We start from the raw sequence: 21,585 nt of genomic DNA on the forward strand, positions 1-21,585 counted from the left end.
TCACTGTGAGTTCCCTATCATGTTCCGCAAACCACTGTTGCACGATTATCACCTTGTGACACGGAGAGTTACCCTGCTGAAACGTGCCGTCGTTGCCGCGGAAGACATCCAGCGTGAAGAACATGCAGATAGGACGTGATAATGTTCACATAGTCCAAAACTGTGCGTTCTCTTATTATTACAGGCCCCATAGATGCCCAGGTGACCGTCTCTTTCAGCATAATACTGATATTTCTCCCAATGTCTTGCATCTGTGGAATGGTGCATGCTTTGAACAGCCATTGAAAGGTGGCTACACTGAGTCACAGCGCCAGAGATAGCGCCGAAGAGTATTTTTCAGCCGCCTCCACAGGGGCAGTTGTAGTTCAGAGGTTGTCGTGGGCAGTGCTTGTTTAGAGGACGTCGATAGCAGTACTAGTTGAGGGTATGTCGTGGGCAGTTATTCTGTTACACGAGACAGAAGATGCTGTTTGACTGTGGATGTTGCAATGATCACAGTGTATTTTTCGTCAATATATATGAAGGTAACAAAAAAAAATTATTTCAAATTTCCTAAATAACAATGCCTCTTGGTCACAGGTTCAGTCAACAAAGCATACGGCTTGTGTTCACGTATTAGACTGTAATTCTGGTTTCTATGTGCAATTATAGTATTTCTGTTTTTTTAATTACTTCATTGTAAATGGTGTTTAAAATATCATGTCGTATCGAGGAAGAACCGTGCCAGATGTGTACTTTGAATCACACTTCTACACACAGAACAGTTGCTGGGGACTTAATTAATCATTTGTGTTAACGGAAATTTCCTTTCATTCTTTATTGTTATTCTATGCAGTCAGATTACGTACTTATACTACACAGGGCCAGAGACTTAGTAACCGGACAGACAGCTACTAAAATTATTTGCATTTTTATTTAATTATACCCCCATGCACCATTCACCAGGTGACGGTGAATGTGGACACCATCATCGAAATGGTGTAAGAAGCAACTTGATCCTTCGAACCAGATCACGCGTTTCCATTGATATATGGTCCAACGTTCATAATCCCAAGCCCAGTGCAATCATAACTGACGATGTTGTTTGGCCAACATGGTCACACATTGGCGTCGTCTGTTGTGGAGCCCCGTGACCGGGAACATGCGATGAACGTTGTGCTCCGGTACACAGGGTGATCCAGAGATGTTATTACAAACTTAAAGGATGATGGAGAAGCGTAAATACGTTATCTCGAGGTAAAGGACTGTAGTTGGGAAACGAGAGAGTCAAAAGCTATAAGAAAAAGTCGTTCTGATATCTGTGACAGTGGAGCTGTTCTATTGCAAGCTCTATGCTTTCCATATTTTGGAAGGAGGTAGTATGGCCCAAAACAAGAAAAAATTATCCAAGCCACATACCTTAAGAGCTATGAGCACTAGTTCATCTTTGATGTTGTGATACACGTGCCCTAGTGAGTAAGTGTTCATAACTTTTAAAGTATGCACTTTAGTGCCCAGCCAGCCGGTGTGGCCGAGCAGTTCTAGGCGCTTCAGTCTGGAACCGCGCTACCGCTACGGTCACAGGTCTGAATCCTGCATCGGGCATGGATGTGTGTGATGTCTTCAAGTTAGTTAGGTTTAAGCAGTTCTAAATTCTAGCGGACTGATGACCTCAGATAAGTCCAATAGTGCTGAGAGTCATTTGAACCATTTTAGTGCCTATGTTTGCTAGACAATTTTTTCTTGTTTTGGCTCCTACTGCCTTCTTCCAAAATATGGAAAGCTTCCAGTAGATGATTCCACTGTCACAGACGTCGGAATGATTTTCGCTTATAACTTTCAAATCTATCGTTTCCTCATCAGGGTCCCTTTCCTCTGACTGGTTCATTTACCCTTCTCCATGGCATCAAGGAGTCGCCTGGTGCTTGTCCCTCCACTAGCATTGCACTCTGTCATCAGATGAATTGTCCGCCCCTGGTAGCTGAATGCTCAGCACGACGGAATGTCATTCCTAACGGCCCGGGTTTAATTCCCGGCTGCGTCGGAGACTTTCTCCTCTTAGGGACTTGGTGTTGTGTATCCTTATCGTCATCATTTCATCCCCATCGACACGCAAGTCGCCGAAGTGGCGTCAACTCGAAAGACTTGCACCAGGCGAACGGTCTACCCGACGGGAGGCCCTAGCCTCACCGCATTTCCATCAGGTGGCCTGTCCTGGTTTACTGAGTGGACAAGCATCTGATTTGCACGTTCTGTGTTGAGGAACGGACGCTCGACATCTTTTCGCCTACTCTTGGTTTCGCCGACATCAACCACTTTCTTTAGTCTCCAGCCACATTGACGTGCCCACCTGTCAAATACCTAATAACCATCTCTTGCAGACAGACTACTGCGAGGCGTGCAGGAAAAGAGTTAATGAGGGAATCGACAGGGATTTGGAGCCATCCTGCCTCCGGTGGCATGGCCAGTTGCTCTGTGTTCCTCGTCTGAGGATCCATGGCGCAAACAGCCCGACAGAGGTGGTCACACAGGTTCTAGATTGCTCTTTTATCTGGGGAGTTTGATGGACACGGGAGCATGATAAACTCATCTTGGTGCTCTTGAGAGCACGTAAGTACACCGCGATGTGTTGCATTGTCCTCCTGCCGGTAGATGCCATCGTGCCAAGCGGAAACAAACTGCATATAGGTGTAGACACGATCACCAAGGGTGGACGCATACTTGTATTGATCCATTGTGCCTTCCATAATTACTAGGGATCCTTTTACCGACCACCCGTTTCACATTAAACAGTTGCTGAAAGCTTCAAAGAAAACTTGAGTTTGATTTCAAACACGTACCCGACTCATTCGATAATAGTTGGTGGTGACTTTAACTTACCCTCGACATGTTGGCGAAAATACGTGTTGCATTCCGGAGGTACGCATAAAATATCATCCGAAATTGTGCTAAACGTATTCTCTGAAAATTATTTTGAGCAGTTAGTTAATGAGCTCACACGAATAGTAAACGGTTGTAAAAACACACTTGGTCTCTTAGCAACAAATAATCCTGATTTAATAACGAGCATCAAAACCGATTCAGGGATTAGCGAACACAGGGTTGTCGTAGCGAGATTGAATATTGTAATCCCCATCTCTTCTAAAAATAAGCGAAATATATACCTATTCAAAAAAGCACATAAAAATTCACTTGACGACTTCCTGAGACACAATCTTCACTCATTGAAAATTAATAATATAACTGTAGACCAGATTGAGAGATTTATACCAAATAAATTAACAAACAACGGAGCTGATCCTCCTTGGTACACAAAACGGGTCAGAACCCTGTTGCAGAAACAACGAAATAAACATGCCAAATTTAAACAGACACAAAATGCTCAAGATTGGCGATCTTTTACAGAAACTCGAAATTTAGCGCGGACTTCAATGCGAGACGCTTGTAATAGTTTCCACAACGAGAGTTTGTCTCGAAATCTGTCAGAAAATCCAAAGAGATTCTGGACGTATGTGAAGTATGTTAGCGGCAAGAAACAGTCAATGCCTGCCCTGCGCTATAGCAATGGAGATACTATCGAAGACAGGGCTGCCAAGGCAGGGGTATTAAACACAGCTTCCGAAATGCCTTCACAAAAGAAGACGAAGTAAATATTCCAGAATTATAATCGAGAGCAACTACCAACATGAGTTACGTAGAAGTAAACATCCTCGGAGTAGTCAAGCAACTTAAATCACTTAATAAAAAAAAGCAAGTCTTCTGGTCGAGACTGTATACCAATTAGATTCCTTTCGAAGTATGCTGATACATTAGCTCCATACTTAACAATCATATACAACCATTCGCTCGACGAAAGATCCGTACCCAAACAATGGAAAGTTGCACAGGTCACACCAACATTGAAGAAAGGTAGTAGCAGTAATCCACTAAATTACAGGCCCATATCGTTAACGTCGATATGGAGCAGGATGTTGGAACCGATATTGTGTTCAAACATTATGAATTACCTCGAAGAAAACTGTCTATTGACACAGAGTCAACACGGGTTTAGAAAACATCTTTCCTGTGAAACACAACAAGCTCTTTATGCACATGAAGTGGACAGTGGTATCGACAAGAGATTTCAGATCGATTCCGTATTCCTGGATTTTCGGAAGGCTTTTGCCACTGTAGCACTCAAGCGACTCGTAGTGAAATCGCGTGCTTATGGGATGTCGTCTCAGTTATGTGACTGGATCTGTGATTTCCTGTCAGAGAGGTCACAGTTCGTAGTAATCGACGGAAAGTCATCGAGTAAAACTGAAGTAATTTCTGGCGTTCCCCAAGGTAGTGTTACAGGTCCTTTGCTGTTCCTTATGTACATAAACGATTTGGGAGACAACCTGAGCAGCCGTCTTCGGTTGTTTGCAGATGACGCTGTCGTTTATCGACTAATAAAGTCATCAGAAGATCAAAACAAATTGCAAAACGAAATGGTGCGAAAAGTGGCAGTTGACCCTAAATAACGAAAAGTGTGAGGTCATCCACATGAGTGCTAAAAGGAATCCGTTGAATTCGGTACACGATAAATCAGTCTAATCTAAAAGCCGTATATTCAACTAAATACCTAAGTATTACAATTACGAACAATTTAAATTGGAAGGAACACATAGAAAATGTTGTGGGGAAGGCTAACCAAAGACTGCGTTTTATTGGCAGGACACTTAGAAAATTAACAGACCTACTAAGGAGACTGCCTACACTACGCTTGTCCGTCTTCTTTTAGAATATTGCTGCACGGTATGGGATCCTTACCAGATAGGACTGACGGAGTACATCGAAAAAGTTCAAAGAAGGGCAGCACGTTTTGTATTATGGCGAAATATGGGAGAGAGTGTCACAGAAATGATACAGGATTTGGGCTGGACATCATTACAAGAAAGGCGTTTTTCGTTGCGACGGAATCTTCTGGCGGAATTCCAACCACTAACTTTCTCCTTCGAATGCGAAAATATTTTGTTGACATGGACCGACACAGAGAGAAACGATCCCCACGATAAAATAAGGGAAATCAGAGGAGCTGCGGAAAGATATAGGTGTTTGTTCTTTCCGAGCGCTATACGAGATTGGAATAATACAGAATTGTGAAGGTGGTTCGATGAACCCTCTGCGAGACACTTATATGTGATCCGCAGAGTATCCATGTAGATGTAGGGATTGCCATGAAAACATTCCCCAGACCATAATGCATCGACAATTGTTACAGGGTGTGTGCTTTCAGACGTTTCATGACGTACACGCCAAGGACCATCTGTCTGAGGAAGCATAAAACGTGACTCATCTGAAGAGACCACCTGGTGCCATTCGGTGGAAATTTAGCCTTTGTCGCCCATGAACAGCAGTTACCGTGGGTGCACGAACCAGGCGTCTGCTGCAGAGCACCATACACGGCAACATACACTGACCGGTCTGTGAAGAGACACTGTCGGTAGCGCATTGGTTCATCTGGTGGGTCAACTGCTGACAGTTGTAGTCTATATCTGTTCGCCCATACACAACGCCGCAGCCGTCGTTCACGCCTGTCATGTATGGCCCGCAATGTATCACAGCTTCCTCGACACCAGTTTTGGATAGCGCCGTTATACTTTAACTACGGGGGCACGTGAACAGCTTTCAGACTTAGCCGTTTCGGAAATGCTCCCGCTCTTGGACCAAAAGCCAATGATCATGCCCTTTAGGACGTCTGATAAATCGCTCCGTTTCTGCATTACACGGCTGCACTGTTTTCGGCGTCCTCCCGACACGCTTTTTATTCCCTTCACTGCTTGTGCTGCCACCTGCCGTTTGTCAGCGGTTACTGGATTTTGACGTCGAAGAAAGGCGTTGGTCACATTAATGAGGCTGGACCGTGTAGATACGTCATTACCAAGCGAATAGCTGGTTTCATTTTTCTGAGATATTCGGTTCCAGCACCCATTGTTTGCGCGAGTGGGTTACCCCATTTTCCGCCTTTATCGTGATTAGAGTGATTCCCCATTCGTGTCTCCTCCGCTTGTATACTTTCCTTCCCACGACACATATCCTCGGCGCCACCAAGTTGCATTCCGTATCGTACTGAGTAGCGCTCGTATTTTTTTTTTTTTTTTTTTTGCTTACCATTGCAATTGTGCTATTCATAATTCATCTTTTTCTCTCTCTTCACAGAGATAATTATGCAAGATAAATAAGACAGTTACATGTAAGAATAGTGATGGAAGTTGACATTTAAAAATACGAGTAAAACAGTTATAAAAAAAGATATATTCTCATTAATTCTTTCCTTTTTGTCTCTAATGGAGGGAAGTGTGAAAGGTACAACTTTTACAGGGGTATCAAGGCTTGGCCACAGTACAGAGGTGAAAGTGGATGCAAGTTGCTGTAGTTTCGCAGAGATGAACAGACTGGCGCGTTATACAGGGAGTAAATTTTAAGTTGACAAACCAGAATAACTCGAAAAATAAGCTTCACACAAAACAATGTGTAGAAACCAAAGTTGATTATTTTCGAGGGAGACATCTGCTGGTGCTAAAATTAGCCCACCACCCCAAACCCCTGGGGGTGGGGCGGGAGGCAACTTTAAAATTTCAGATGGGAACTCCCATTTTTTTATTGCAGAATCAGATTCTACATAAAAAAACAACGTACATTTTGTCTTAAACATTTATTTTGTTTCTTGGTGTTGGCGCTGTAATTCAAGAAAATTCTGTCGTGGGTTATGAGTAAATTCATGCTTCTTGTTGGTTGATCATGTGGTCGCTCATTCAGGACTGTGTGGTGTAATGTTTCCTTGCACGAGTTTAGCTTTAATTCTGTCAGCAACTTAAGTCATCTTATAACAAGTTTTCGCTGGCTAAAAGTCGGTGCAGTGACCAGCCTGAGAGTGGCAATTGTGTTTACGGGCGAATTTAAATTTGTCAGTATTCTGCGTAGCCTGAGCATCCCTGAGTGGGTGATTTGTGGCCTCCCTATACGGGTCCCTCATATCTGTTATGTTCTAATGATATTCCAGGACACTTTTGTTTAAAAAATTTTAAATTCCTTCAAGTTTGTAAATTCCTTTTATTGCCATTAATCATGTGTTTGCTGAGACCTGTTTAATTTTTTTTATTTGCGGTGTTGGTAGCTTCACTACCTCACCGCACCTTATCAACAAAGTTCTGTATTTACTTTAGTAGCCTGTTTACTAATGTTCATTAATTTTTTTAAATTGTTTTATTGCTATAAATTACTTGATTGCCGTTAGCAGCGTTTTTAAAAGGCTGTTTATTGCCGTACTGCTAGTTTCTGTAAGATACTAATAAAACATTTGTGAAAATCTCGACAGCAAACTACTAGAAATTTGGCCCCGTTTCCCAACTCGTGGTGTCGCTTGTAGTAACCATAACCACTGTGTATGTCACAAACATTCGCTGCCAGCCACAGTGACACTTGTTCCAATAACAAATGAACTAACGCTGCACAAGAGCACGCAGCAGTGGCAAACGACAATTAAAATCGCGTCAGGTTTCTACATTCACTTGACTGGACGATATGCACATGAGTAATGGCGTAAAGCAGTGTTACCAAATTGTACTGGAAGTGTAGACCTCTCTCACTTATGGCAGAGGAACCTTTATCGCCGGCCGCAGTGACCGAGCGGTTCTAGGCTCTTCAGTCTGGAAGCGCGCGACCGCTACGGTCGCAGGTTCGAATCCTGCCTCAGGCATGGAAGTGTGTGGTGTCCTTAGGTTACCTAGGTTTAAGTAGTTCTAAGTTCTGGGGGACTGATGACCTCAGAAGTTAAATCCCATAGTGCTCAGAGCCATTTGAACCATTTTTGAACCCTTATCACAATGCCTTTGTATGTGGCTCTTTTAAAGTCCCTTAAGTGTGACTGAGAAATGTAAACACCTTGTTTAATTGTAACCCTGAGCTAGGAGACAATTTTAACCTTGACATGCGTTTTCAGCGCATCTAAATCTGTAAAGGGTGACTACTGTCGTTTCTGTACAAAATAAAATGTGAAAATTTGTGGCCCGGTGGCACGGCTGGAAAATTTGCGAATAATTCTCTGCCGCTGGCGTATCGTCAACATTCCCGATACACAGGACACGGTGGACCAGTTAACATGTGGTAGCACACTTCGTACAAGCTACTGCACTCTAAATTTCAGGAAGTTTCTTATTTTGTAGTACTAGGTGCTACTGAAAATGTATCTACCATTAGTCATCGTTGTTTAGCACATTCACATTTGCAGTTTTGCTGTGCAATACGGATCTATACAAGAGAGGGGAGAGGTTTAGTTTCATGTTGCTTCTTCATGTGTTCTATTGTAGCAACGTTGACTTTTGTACAAATTGCAGTCCTTTGACTGGGTATGTCTTTGAGCCGACTCTTTAATCGGAAACGTCAGAAACAATCGAACGCTAGTGACTCAGCAAACACCTTGTATGGTAAAGTGCACATTTTCCTGCGACTTAGTGCGCCTTTCTATCACTTCTGAATTACCAATTGCACCACTAAATGTACAAACTTAGCTGACTTCGCGGGTAAATCAGGCGAACAGAATTGACGTAAATCACGGGACGCCGCTCTACACTGCTAGACAGGTAACAGGTAACAGTTCTTTGGTGCCCCCGTAGGGCAGTAGCAAGATTCTTCCGAGAAAGGTCTCTTTCCCCACCAAGAGCGCTGTTCGCTCGTTAGTTTATCGCTTTCCATCACGTTACGTCACGCCATGGCAGCGTCACATCAGGATATTTGCTCACTATCCACCGCGTCGCGTTACGTCATGGTTCGCTAAGACCAGTACCGAACGCTGAAAGTGATTGTATGAGTTACCATCCGTTACAGAAAATTCGTTGGAATCGAAGAACTCAGAACGAAAATATTTGTCGATGACTAATGTACGATCTTGATCAGTTTTGCGGCTGAGAAGCGAAACAGTATTTCAAAACATCGCCATTTATCTAGCGGTGAATATATATCAAACAATATTTATGAGGAAATAAATACAACATGTTTATCTTATCCATTACTTTTTTGGTACAGAATTAATGACGACAAAAACAACCGCATTCTCTTCTTCGTTAGACTTGACTTTTCCGCCTAAAATGGTGGTTAACGAGTACACTTCAAAATATTCCTATTTTGTACAGTGTTGGAATTAGACCTGTTATTGTAAAACATAAATAACTTTTTAGCTTTCGGATATCACACAATCGTAAAAAATATCTTAGTCGTCATTGGACATTTGCATTCACACTAATAAAATAAAGATTAATAAAACACTTAAGCACGAAGCACACTATTGTAACACGAGTAACACGGCGAAATTAGGTTGAATTCCTATACCAGCAGACGAAACAGTCGAAACTTTCTTCCCGAGAAACATTGACGTGACGTGACGTAATGGTCTGCTGACAGCCTGTGTGAATGACGACATTTGAAATACATTGTGAGATGTTTTGACGTGACATCGCGTGACGGCCATTGTGAATTGACGTTATACGAGAATGGTTATAAGCTTCCACGTTGTGGTTTGACGCAGCTTTCCAAGCTAGTCGATCCTTCGCAAGCTTCTTCATCAGCTAACAAAAGCTGGAACAAATGTGATGACGTTGATAATAGCCTTTTTAGCGTGCATTAATTATATTTTGGAAAATAAGTGCATGTCTACAACTGGGTTGCTAGTCTGAGGGTGTCGTCATTTGGGGCGGTAGGTTACCTGCAACACCGCTCAGCTATTTAAAACACCGAGCATCCGCCGCAGGTGTGGAAGAATGGACGAACCGGTCGGCATTTAACTCTCCAACGTAACGGGCACGCTTCTGGGTTTTGAGAACGGTCCAACGCGACGAGGCGGAGACCCGTTGCCAGCAAACGCAGCTGTTATCTCACCCGGCTCAGACAGCTAATCTCTGCTGTAAACACATTTGTCGCCGCGGGCGGTGTTTGAATTGCCATGGGAAGTCTAGGTTCGCAGTCGGTCTGGCAGGTTCTAATTTGCCCCAGTCGGCGCCTGCCTGGTCGACCACATCCGTTTTTCCTTTGAGCTCGGCCGGCGGCAGGGAAAGCTGCCTCGCGGCTGCGGGTTGGCTGCGGGCCAGCGGTTTCCGTCGCGTGCCAGGATTAGACGTGGCAACGCCGCCGCGGCCTTCGCCTGCAGGAGAGGCATTCGAGGTCAGGCTGTAGTGCTGTGGTGGACACGACAGCCGGGCCAGGAGCTAGGGGGAACAGCCATAGCGCTCGGCGGGTCGAACGCGCCGCGTGGGGAAGGCGGGACAGAGAGCGGCCGGTGAAGGATGGGAAAGGGCGGAAAGCGGAGAGAGACGAAGAGTGGCGCGGGCCGCGTCAAGCGCAGCCATAATAAACAACTGGTTACTCAGCGCGCTCATTATGCGGGAATTGGTTGTGAATGTTATCGTATCCTGGCGAGGGGAAGTGTAATTAGGTTCCACTAATACCTGGCGCGGACTAACTCTCGCTCTCTCTTTTTCTATCTTCCTATCTCGTTCCTCCTTCTTCCCGCCTGTCTGATTATACAGAGGGAACCGCTGAAGGTCATTCGCACTGTTACGGCCGTACAGTCAGTAGACGACGAAGCGCACCGTTTCGGGCGGCGCTTTTTTACTGCGCAGCTGATGCATCGCAAATGTTCGAAAGCACGTCCAATTGCTTCAGTCAAACCTATCGTGATATTACAACTTCTCTATGTGATTATTTTTTTTCTCTTTGGACCTCATCTGAGTGTTTAGTAATTCACTGGAATTTCTGGTATCATCGCCTCTGAAACGTAAGATTACGAATCGTAATTGCGCTTCGGACGACTGATGATATTTTGGCGTATAAAAAATGAAAAGCCTCTGGCATAAATATACACTGCAATTTTCACCTTCTCAGGATCAATATCCTTTAGGTACGCTGAAGTTGTAACTCGAGATTAACAGTCTTAAACGTTATAAAAATAGCTTAATTTTATTAATTGAAGTTGACGTTTATCAAATTTAGTAACTACGTAAATGCTGATTCGAAATAACATCGGCACGTTAGGGATAAAATAATTCTGAGTCGAGATAACGATCACTTTGTTTTGTGTTCATCATAAATGCCTTTTATTATCAGCTGGAGTGTTTACAGCGCAGGTCTTCATTGTACGATGATGTACACTCGAGAACAGAAAGTGACTTCACTGCAATTTAAAGACACTTCGTGTTTCTTGAAGTTTTCCCGGACGTTGGAATGTTATTTCGACTGATAACCTTACCGGAAGGTGACCATCAGCTACATTTTCTTCGGGACAGTTATGATTCTGTAGCTCTGTCCTGAATTTCTTCAAACGTAATTCCGGATGTCCATTTGTCCCGGATCTAACAATGACGAAACGATTTATACTGAATCACGTATTTATTTCACCTGTGCTCGTATATTTTATTACTAGTTTAAGTTAAGTTGGCGAAACTGTTTGACAAAGAGTACCAAGCAGTACCCACTTGGTTGTTGCGCGACAGTTGCCGAGCGGAGTGGAACTGTATCGGAATATATTTTGTGATAGATAGTGATACGTTGTATTGCGTTAGTTACGTTTAGCTGTTTTTCAACATCAGCAAACATACTTTCTGGCAAGAATGATTTCAAAGAAGCGCTAGTGCTCCTTCAATGGACAATCGCAAGATTTCCATTCATGAGCGACATTAGTTCTTCGGACTAAAAAGGGAAAGTGAGATGCAACACGAGTGTTTCTAAATTCTCAGTAAGTCACAATAGACTTGCGAAGATATACAACTCCACTTAAAAAGAGACAAACATAAAAGGTCAGTTTCTGCAGTTGTGTCAACTGCAAACATTATAGTCATTCTTCAAATGTATGAGAAAATCAGTGAGTGAACTGCTGACAATACTTCAACAACTCAAATATGTGCTGAAATTGTTTCTCATTTTACGAGAATCATATGCCATCCACTAATTCACTGACGTTAGTGGCATTTCTCTTCTGCCTTCCTGGCATTAATGCTGCTACTAATAAGGTATTTTCCCACAGGAATAATATGTGAACTCGTGACAAAAAAAACACGGCTTGCTGTAAATACTATTAAAGTAATGTACAGTGAATTGTGATGAAAATTCTGTTTTTTTTTCATGTGTTGTTGAAGAATGTAGACATGCTGAAGAAAATACGGTCAGTTGACTTACAGCCATCTTCAATGTCAACCGCTGACAGACTACAGCGCATGTCGCAGTACTGTGGAGTAAACAGTGTTATCTCTGACGCAGGTTCCATGACACTCTGTCAAGTGGTTTAAATTCTGCCAGAGATTCACCTTGAAGACGGGTGGGAAGTCATCAGCCGAAACATCGGAAGAAGAAATAAAACTATCCCGGTTACACGCCGGAAATAGGATGGAATGTCATTCATTATTTACTCAGACCAATCAGGCCCTCAAGACCTTCGAAATCTAGGACGGATAGGTTCATGCTGTTTCTTTACAACACTTACGACTGGGATAAATTTTAGATGGAAACAATCGTACGAAGCATTCAGATTCTTAACAGCGCTTATAAAATTTGTTGTTACGCTGAGTGGTTGTGAGTCAACAATGATTTGCTATTAACACACACGTCATTTTGCATTACGTGCATAATGGGTTATTCATAACTTACAAATCCTATGTAAGTTACTTGTTTCATGTCTCGACCGTCAGATGGTAATCACTTCTCTGCCTCATAAAGCAAAGGTCGAAGGTTCTAACCATTCAGGCGCGGGTGTGTTAGATTTAATTGCGGAATTACTACCAGTTTTCTCAATACCTTCAGTATGTGAGAATATAACTGTTACTTACAAATGAAACTGCAATGAAAATGTGAGCTAAATAATTAAAAATTAGTGTCTTTCATTTATGGAGTATAAATACAGAGATGGCATTGATTTCAAAATGAATAAGCTCTCTGCAACGGTTAGTAGTCGAAACAAAATTTCAAATTTAGCTATAATGGACAGAATCTGGCCACGTGGCGTCCAGTTGTAATGTAAATTGTCGTCTTACAACAAACAAAAATGTGTGAGTAGGGCTTCCCATTGGGTAGACCGTTCGCCGGGTGCAAGTCTTTCGATTTGACGCCACTTCGGCGACTTGCGCGTCGATGGGGATGAAATGATTATGTTTAGGACAACAAAACGAGTCCCTGAGCGGAGAAAAATCTCCCACCCAACCGGGAATAGATCCCGGTTCCTTAGGATCGACTTTCTGTTCGATATAGTTCGTTGCGTTTGGCTTGGGCGGACGTCACAAGACGTCCTTTCAAGTTGATCGTTGATTCCTTTACTCTTTTTTTTTTTTATTATTACAGAGGGCACGCAGCCCTCTGATCGAACACGCTGAGCTTCCGTGCCGGTTATCACTAAGCTACCGGGGGCAGACGTCGTCTTACGATAAACTGAGGCAAACGTGAAGTACATGACAACAATTTACAGTAGACATCAATCGCTTGAGTAGTTCATTTAGAAAGAATTGTCTTAAAGTAGACGCGATGCAAAAATTCTTAATTTATGAAGCAAGTGTACCCCGAATTCTGACAAAATTTTTGACTTGTTTGAACATTTTGTGGCATATTAACTCGATTTAAATGTAGCTGGATATCTTTTATTGCTTTTGCAAAAGCATCCAGTGGTTGTATTAAATCCGTGTACCGGACACAATTTTAATCTGCTTGGAGGTTTGTCATTAGCGTGTACTTCCGTGCAGAGTGAATGTTCATCCTGGAAACAACTTGTTTTAAAACCATTTCAAAAATGGTTCAAATGGCTCTGAGCACTATGCGACTTCACTTCTGAGGTCATCAGTCGCCTAGAACTTAGAACTAGTTAAACCTAACTAACCTAAGGACAGCACACACATCCATGCCCGAGGTAGGATTCGAACCTGCTACCGTAGCGGTCGCTCGGTTCCAGACTGCAGCGCCTATAACCGCATAAAACCATTTAAAGCATACGAAAATGACGAGACACTTTAGAGAAAGATGTAGGAGGACAGTCTTGGTCTGTAGTTCATTTGGGATGTGAAGTCATAGCGTGAGTGAAACGCGAAGGCAGCAATCCAAGCACATAGAAACGTCTAACTTAACGGCGGTGAAAGATTTATTTATTTATTTTTGAAAGACATTATGTTTACGCCAGTGACTGTTAAACCTTTTATTGCCACTATTGCTATTTCGGCCTTAGGCCATTATCAAGTGCAAATGTTTTGGCTTTAAGCTATGACAACTTTATACACGCTGACACATTTGTATGTCGTTGTCATTGACTGTTATGTACATTCGTAGCGCTCCTAAGTAGTGCCAGCACACATGTCCATACATCGTAAAACAACACAGTCTGTACGAAACGCTGCTAAGTAGTATGTACAGAAAAAAATGGCTCTGAGCACTATGGGACTCAACTGCTGTGGTCATCAGTCCCCTAGAACTTAGAACTACTTAAACCTAACTAACCTAAGGACATCACACACATCCATGCCCGAGGCAGGATTCGAACCTGCGACCGTAGCAGTCGCACGGCTCCGAACTGCGCGCCTAGAACCGCGAGACCACCGCGGCCGGCAGTATGTACAGACTTTGCTGTTTTGCGATATATGGACATGTGTGCTCGCACTATTTAGGAGCGCTACGGATGTATATAACAGCAAATGACAACGACATATAAATGTGTCAGTGTGTATAAAGTTGACATGGCTTAAAGCGAAAACATCTGCACTTCATAATGGCCTAAGGCCGAAACTGCAATTGTGGAAATAAAAATTTCAAGTCGCTGGCGTAAACATGATATCTTTCAAAAAATTTTACATGACTGTGAATCCCAGTTATGAAAAGTTACTTAATTAATTTATTTATTTACGAAGTCCCTTGGAACGAGGTGGTGAGTAGAAACTTTTGTAAATAAAAGAATTCAAGAGTTAATGAAACACGAAATGAATTGCGTAAGGGAATATAAATTAACACATCAAACAGGATAGCTTTCGTTTATGAAAGAAACCTTTTCGCTTTTGCGAATACGGACAACCATCATCTGTACAATGGAGTGACGACAACAAAAATATGTGTTTGGCCGGGACTCGAACCCGGATTTCCTCTTTTACGCGAGCGCTCACCTTAATCGCTTTGACTACCCACGCACGACTGACGGCCAGTAACAAGCTTCCACAACTATGTTGTCGTTCACGCGTCATAACCTGTGCTCGAACACATTATGTAACTCCCGTAACAGTCGCTGGTGGCATCGGAAGATAAATACGGAATTGCTGTGTCTGTGTTGTTGGATGGAACATAGCAACGTACTTCGTAACAACACACGCACTGCAACGTCGTACTTAACCGCCGACACCAGGCAGCGACTTTCAGTTAAAATTTCCTCCCCCTGTAGGGCTTTTACATAATGTGTAAGAGTACGGGTTGTGCCACAAGATCGACGACGACGCACGAGGGGCGTTTGAAAAATCCGTGCAAAGCCTGAGAGATGGCACCACCGAAGCGTATCGCGGTCATGTTCAGTTATTAGCATCTTTGGAAAGAACGCACACCAAGTTTCAGCCATATTGGTCTATTTCTTTGTGTTTGGAACTCGTGTGAATCAAGGAAGTCGAGTGATTCTCAAAAAATGGACGAAAAAGAGTTTTGTGCGGTGATTAAACATTACTTTATGAAAGGTAAAACGCCTCAGGACACTAAAGAGAAACTTGATAAACATTACGGTGACTCTGCACCTTCGATTAGAACAGTTTATAAGTGCTTTGAAAGTTTTCCCTTGGCCGTATGGTCACAAGCGATGCTGAACGTTCTGGACGCCCTGTGTAGGACAGAACTCCAGAAATCATTGATAAAATCCATGATATGGTGATGGATGACAGAAGATTTTAGGTGTGTGAGATTGCTAGTGCTGTGGGCATCTCGAATTAACGGGTATATAATAGTTTGCATAAACATTTGGACATGAGAAAGCTATCTGCAAGATGGCTTCCGCGATTGCTCACGCTTGACCAAACACGAAATCGTGTGAAGTGTTGCACGGATCGTTTGCAGCTGTTCAGGAGGAATCCGCAGAACTTTCAGTGTCTTTTCGTCACTGTGGATGAATCATGAATATATTACTATACTCCTGAGACAAAACAACAATCTAAACAATGGGTTACCAGGGGAGAATCTGCACCAAAGAAGGCGAAGGCCATTCCTTCGGCCAGAAAGGTTATAGCGACTTTCTTTTGGGATTCGCAAGGGATAATTCTCATAGACTAACTGGAAAAGGGTAAAACTATTACAGGTGAATATTATTCATCGTTATTGGACCGTCTGAAAACCGAGCTGCAAGAAAAACGCCGGCGAATGGACCTTTAAAAAAACTGAGATACGTTGTGATTCTTTAGTGTCTCCTGGCGTATTCCTTGCTCGAACAGTCCACGGGTGTACTACCGGTCCATAGCATAGAACGGGCACAATATTTCGGCGATCAGGCATGTCACCATCGTCAGGTGCGCTGACGAACTGAGCTCCTGAGGGCGCGCGACCGTCTTAAATCCCCACCACACCCATAGACTGTTCGAGCAGAGATACGTATTTATATTATTTTTAACCGGAAATTCAAACACCAATGTTCACAGATGTAGCTTTAAAAATTCTTTAGCTGATCTGTTATGATGATGTATTTTCAAAAAACGGTTTCAACCACTATTTTACCGCAACAGGATATTTAGAAAAATGTTGAAACACGCATTTCTTTATTTCTGAGCGAGAAACCAAATACCAATTTTCGTAGGTCTAGATCCAAAACTGCCTTAATAAGGACGTTTTTTTTAAAAAAAAGTTCTTCAGCATCTGTTTCGCACCCTTAGGAATTTCGAAAAACCTCTTCTTAACCAACACTTACAGTATAACATCGCCACATTCCCCAAATTTCAAATTTTTATCCTTAATGGTTTGGACTGGGCGATGATGAGTCAGCCAGAGTTAGTCAGTCACTCAGGACGTCGCTTTTTACATACAGAGATTGCCTCGAAAGCAGGAGAACTGATCGTGTTGCTTCATCAGTAAGTGTGTCTTGTATATCCGTTAATTCAACTTCATTTTCAATACATTATAACAGAAAGTGGTAGTAGGTAAAATGGGTGAGACACTCAGAAACTCAAGAGCGAACAGGAGGACGCATGACATGTACGGAACAACAAACAGTGCTTGTGCACACATACGAAGAATAGACGCTGCAAAGCGGTGTCAAAACCAGGTTTGCACTCGAGCTAAACTTAAAAATCTACCTGGAAAACATCCTTAGGGATGAACGTAGCGTTGTGAAGAAAATTCTTGGGCGAGAAGAAACGGAGGGCTCGCGCGGACTGAAATCCCGTAAAGCAGCAGAGAGATTGTCAAACCTGGCAGCAGACATTAGAAAACGACGTCTAGAATTCTACGGAACTGTTCAAGGACAACACCACTTAAAAACTCATTAGGGCAAATATAGGATGTGCCGGAGGGAATTGTCAGTATTGAGGGATATGACAGGCACAATCATTCGAAGCGAAAAAACATAAGCTCTAAAACGCGTACATTATGAGGTATGAGCACTTTTTCATCTTCGAACCTTGGAAACATCTTTTCTACTGCAAGGTCTTTGCTTTCCATGTCTTTGGAGGAGTTATTAAGGACCGAAACTAGTAAAAATACATACTTTAAGAGCTATGGGCACCTTTTTTCAGTAAAAGAGAAATATTCATACTAACGAAGATGAACAAGTGCTCATAGCTCGTAAGTTATGCTCTAAACATTCATGGTGGTGTCTGTTTGTTCTATATCGTGTCTCCCTACCACTTTCGCGTAACAACGCTCTGAGCGTGTTTTTAAGGGAATTAACTAGTTTGAACCTGGGACCTGTTGCAGGTAAGGAGACGCCAGACCACACATGACATGTAGAATTCAGAAGAGTTCAGTGAGACTAGCGATGATATAACCAAATACTAAATGATCTCAACGTCAGCTCCACTGCACTCCCTGTAAAAGAATCTTAATACTAACTAAATTTAGTGGAAGGGGTTCAAGGCTTTCCTATTTTTAGTTAGCTGGTAAAAAAAACGTCGAAAAAGCAATTAAGTATACCATTGGAAATTTTATTATACTCACAAAACATGGTTTATAAATTGCACTATTGATAAAAGGAAGTGTTTTAATACAGGATGGTAAAAACCAACTGCGTTCAACAAAAATGTGAACGAATATTCCCTGAATGGGTTACCAAGTTCTACAATGGATCGAAGGATGACCTATGCCATATCACATCTATAATCTAGGTTTAAATTAAGTTTCACAAAAGAGAAAACTATCAAAATGGTCTACAGTGACCTTCAATTATCTATAATTACTTATTTAACTTGTCGTAAATTACAGTGGCTGATGTGGCTTCTCAATAACTATATAAAAGAAAAATCATCGCGTTTCAGATCTTTTCTTCAAGTGGCAAATGTGAACACCATGAGTTTTAATTAACGATCGAAAAAAGGGGTGGAGCAGATGAGACTTCTGCAGTTCTGAGTGAAGCCTTATGCGCTCAAAAATGCGGCATCGCGTGCGTTCATTACCTTGTCGGTGTTTAGGCAGCGCTAGGGCGACAGCGCCGTCTCGGAACTAACTCTACTCTGACTTCTCGTTACTACAATTCACCGCAGTTGGTTAAAAAAAAAAACTATCTGGCTGTGTTTTAATCTGACCAATCAAGGTCTCAATGTTAACCTTAAGCTCCGCCTACAAAAATTCTGTCTATCCAATGAGAAACGCTATACTTTTCGTGGTGGGGCAATGTTTTTACGGTTTGCAACGTAACAGAGACGCTAAAAAGTCTCACGCCAAAACCTGCAGCTGGTGTGGTCCTTTTAGCGTTATCGTAAGATCTATCCTGTTCTTCTTGAGGGCTCTATCTTTTAACATAGGCTGGGGGGTGGTCCTTGACGTACCTGAGACACGAAAAAGTCTCAAGCTAAAGCTTGCAGGTGGTAGTGGCCCTTTTTGTGTTATCGTAAGATCTATCCTGTTTTTCTGGAGGGCTCTAGCTTTTAACATGGGCTGGGGGGTGGTCCTTGACGTAACAGAGATGCGAAAAAGCCTCACGCTAAAACGTGTGGGTGGTAGACTTAGCGGTAGGCTGCCGACGTGGGTGTCCAGTCGGTCCGTTATCGTAGGGCCTTCTAGCTTAAGACGGTTCTGCTCTCGGTTTCTGTCCTCGTTTCTCCCCTCGGAACTGCGTCGGTCTCTCCGTGGGAAGGTACGACATGCATTTAGGTATTCGTGTGTTAGTCTGTGGTATTCCATTTGCTCACCTGTTACTCGTATTAATTTGGTTAATTTAATGTCACGATTTATTCGGAGCTATGTGACATACTACTGGATTTGCTTATCATGTCAGGGTTTTCATGGAAGGTGTTGGATTTGCCTGACACCTTACAATGCACTTCACTGAATTCGGAAAACAAAGAACTTGTAGCACAAGAGCTCTTAGCTCTTAAACTATTCATTTAGAGCCCATTTTACTGTACTTTTTTGCTTCTAATGATCGTTACCGTCGCATACCTAAATGCTGGACAATCCTTCTGCGACATCCTGCATGGGGAAAAAAGAAAAATAGTGAATGTACCAGGGATCCAAGCAGCTTGAAAGAGTCCAAACAGACACAGTGGAAGTAGTAGACAGAAATCTCTTCAGTTAAAAGTAAACTGTTCGGTGCTACAGCCAAAGAATCATCAAGTTTAAATGCGACTCATCTTCCCGAAGACGAAAACCGAAATTTGGAAACAACTTCTCCAGAAAATCTGCTTACTTCGGATTGTTGGCATTGCTCTGTATACACGGCACATGCGTGCTAATTCCGTAGAAAATCGTCTGATATGTAGATGTATCGAAAAAGACGCAGCTTCAATAACGGCCAGCAGCGTTTCAGTATGGTTTCTTGTCTTCTCCTCCTCAACATAGTATTTAGACATACGTAGTAATTTTTCAAATGGTTGTGAGCACAACACTCGTAAGAGGGAGAGAGAGAGCATTCAGATTACTTGTAGTTGTGGAAATGTCAACCAAATATCATTAAACCACCTTCCGGGTGTGCGTCCGGGACAACAATCTACATCTACATCTACATGACTACTCTGCAATTCACATTTAAGTGCTTGGCAGAGGGTTCATCGAACCACAATCATACTATCTCTCTACTATTCCACTCCCGAACAGCGAGCGGGAAAAACGAACACCTAAACCTTTCTGTTCGAGCTCTGATTTCTCTTATTTTATTTTGATGATCATTCCTACCTATGTAGGTTGGGCTCAACAAAATATTTTCGCATTCGGAAGAGAAAGTTGGTGACTGAAATTTCGTAAAAAGGTCTCGCCGCGACGAAAAACGTCTATGCTGTAATGACTTCCATCCCAACTCGTGTATCATATCTGCCACACTCTCTCCCCTATAACGCGATAATACAAAACGAGCTGCCCTTTTTTGCACCCTTTCGATGTCCTCCGTCAATCCCACTTGGTAAGGATCCCACACCGCGCAGCAATATTCTAACAGAGGACGAACGAGTGTAGTGTAAGCTGTCTCTTTGGTGGACTTGTTGCATCTTCTAAGTGTCCTGCCAATGAAACGCAGCCTTTGGCTCGCCTTCCCGACAATATTATCTATGTGGTCCTTCCAACTGAAGTTGTTCGTAATGTTAACACCCAGGTACTTAGTTGAATTGACAGCCTTGAGAATTGTACTATTTATCGAGTAATCGAATTCCAACGGATTTCTTTTGGAACTCATGTGGATCATCTCACACTTTTCGTTATTGAGCGTCAACTGCCACCTGACACACCATACAGCAATCTTTTCTAAATCGCTTTGCAACTGATACTGGTCTTCGGATGACCTTACTAGACGGTAAATTACAGCATCATCTGCTAACAGTCTAAGATAACTGCTCAGATTGTCACCCAGGTCATTTATATAGATCAGGAACAGTAGAGGTCCCAGGACGCTTCCCTGGGGAACACCTGATATCACTTCAGTTTTACTCAATATTTTTCATCTTCCGACATTTTGTCTGTTAGCCGTCATCTTCCGACATTTGGTCTGTTAGCTGTACAGCCGTCTTCGAGGCGAGTCGGGGACTGAAAAAAAAACCACTTGACAGATTGATATACTGTGGAGTAAAAACGGCATGCGTCAGAGATAAAAGGGTCGGAGCAACAGCGTCACTCGTAGATAAAACTTTATGTTTCTGAGAAAAAATCCTAGCTGGCCCCGAGTCAGCAAATCCACAGTGTTTACGAATTATGTGGTAAAGTGATAGAGGGGATGGCATGTGTTGCAATGTCAGGCAGCAATTCTTCTGATTGGGTAGACGTGATTTCCATGAACTTTCATGCTGGAAACCGGAGTCTTTCTTTATTCTCTCAGCTTCATTCACCATTCAGTCCCACTAGGAAGAGATTGTGGCCAGTATCTTGATGTTCCCATAATCCATGGAATGGCCAGTGAAAATAAAAATTTCTGTCCATGCTCATTTTTTGGGCTGTAGAAAGCGTGTGATGCAGATGTTCGATGTAGAG

At 42.7% G+C, this 21,585-nt stretch overlaps 1 protein-coding gene across 1 annotated transcript in view; it reads left to right on the top strand.

Annotated features, from left to right (window-relative positions):
• The first annotated feature begins 390 nt into the window (after positions 1–390).
• The window catches only part of LOC126278222 (uncharacterized), a 67,152-nt gene continuing 45,957 nt past the window's right edge, over positions 391–21,585 (top strand). The window contains exon 1 of the mRNA XM_049978201.1: positions 391–524. Coding sequence (XP_049834158.1) covers positions 464–524 — 61 coding nt within the window. The 5' untranslated portion in view covers positions 391–463. The remainder of the gene's footprint in view (positions 525–21,585) is intronic.

The sequence above is a fragment of the Schistocerca gregaria genome, chromosome 6 (genome assembly GCF_023897955.1).
Source record: "Schistocerca gregaria isolate iqSchGreg1 chromosome 6, iqSchGreg1.2, whole genome shotgun sequence".
Taxonomy (NCBI): Eukaryota; Metazoa; Arthropoda; class Insecta; order Orthoptera; family Acrididae; genus Schistocerca; species Schistocerca gregaria.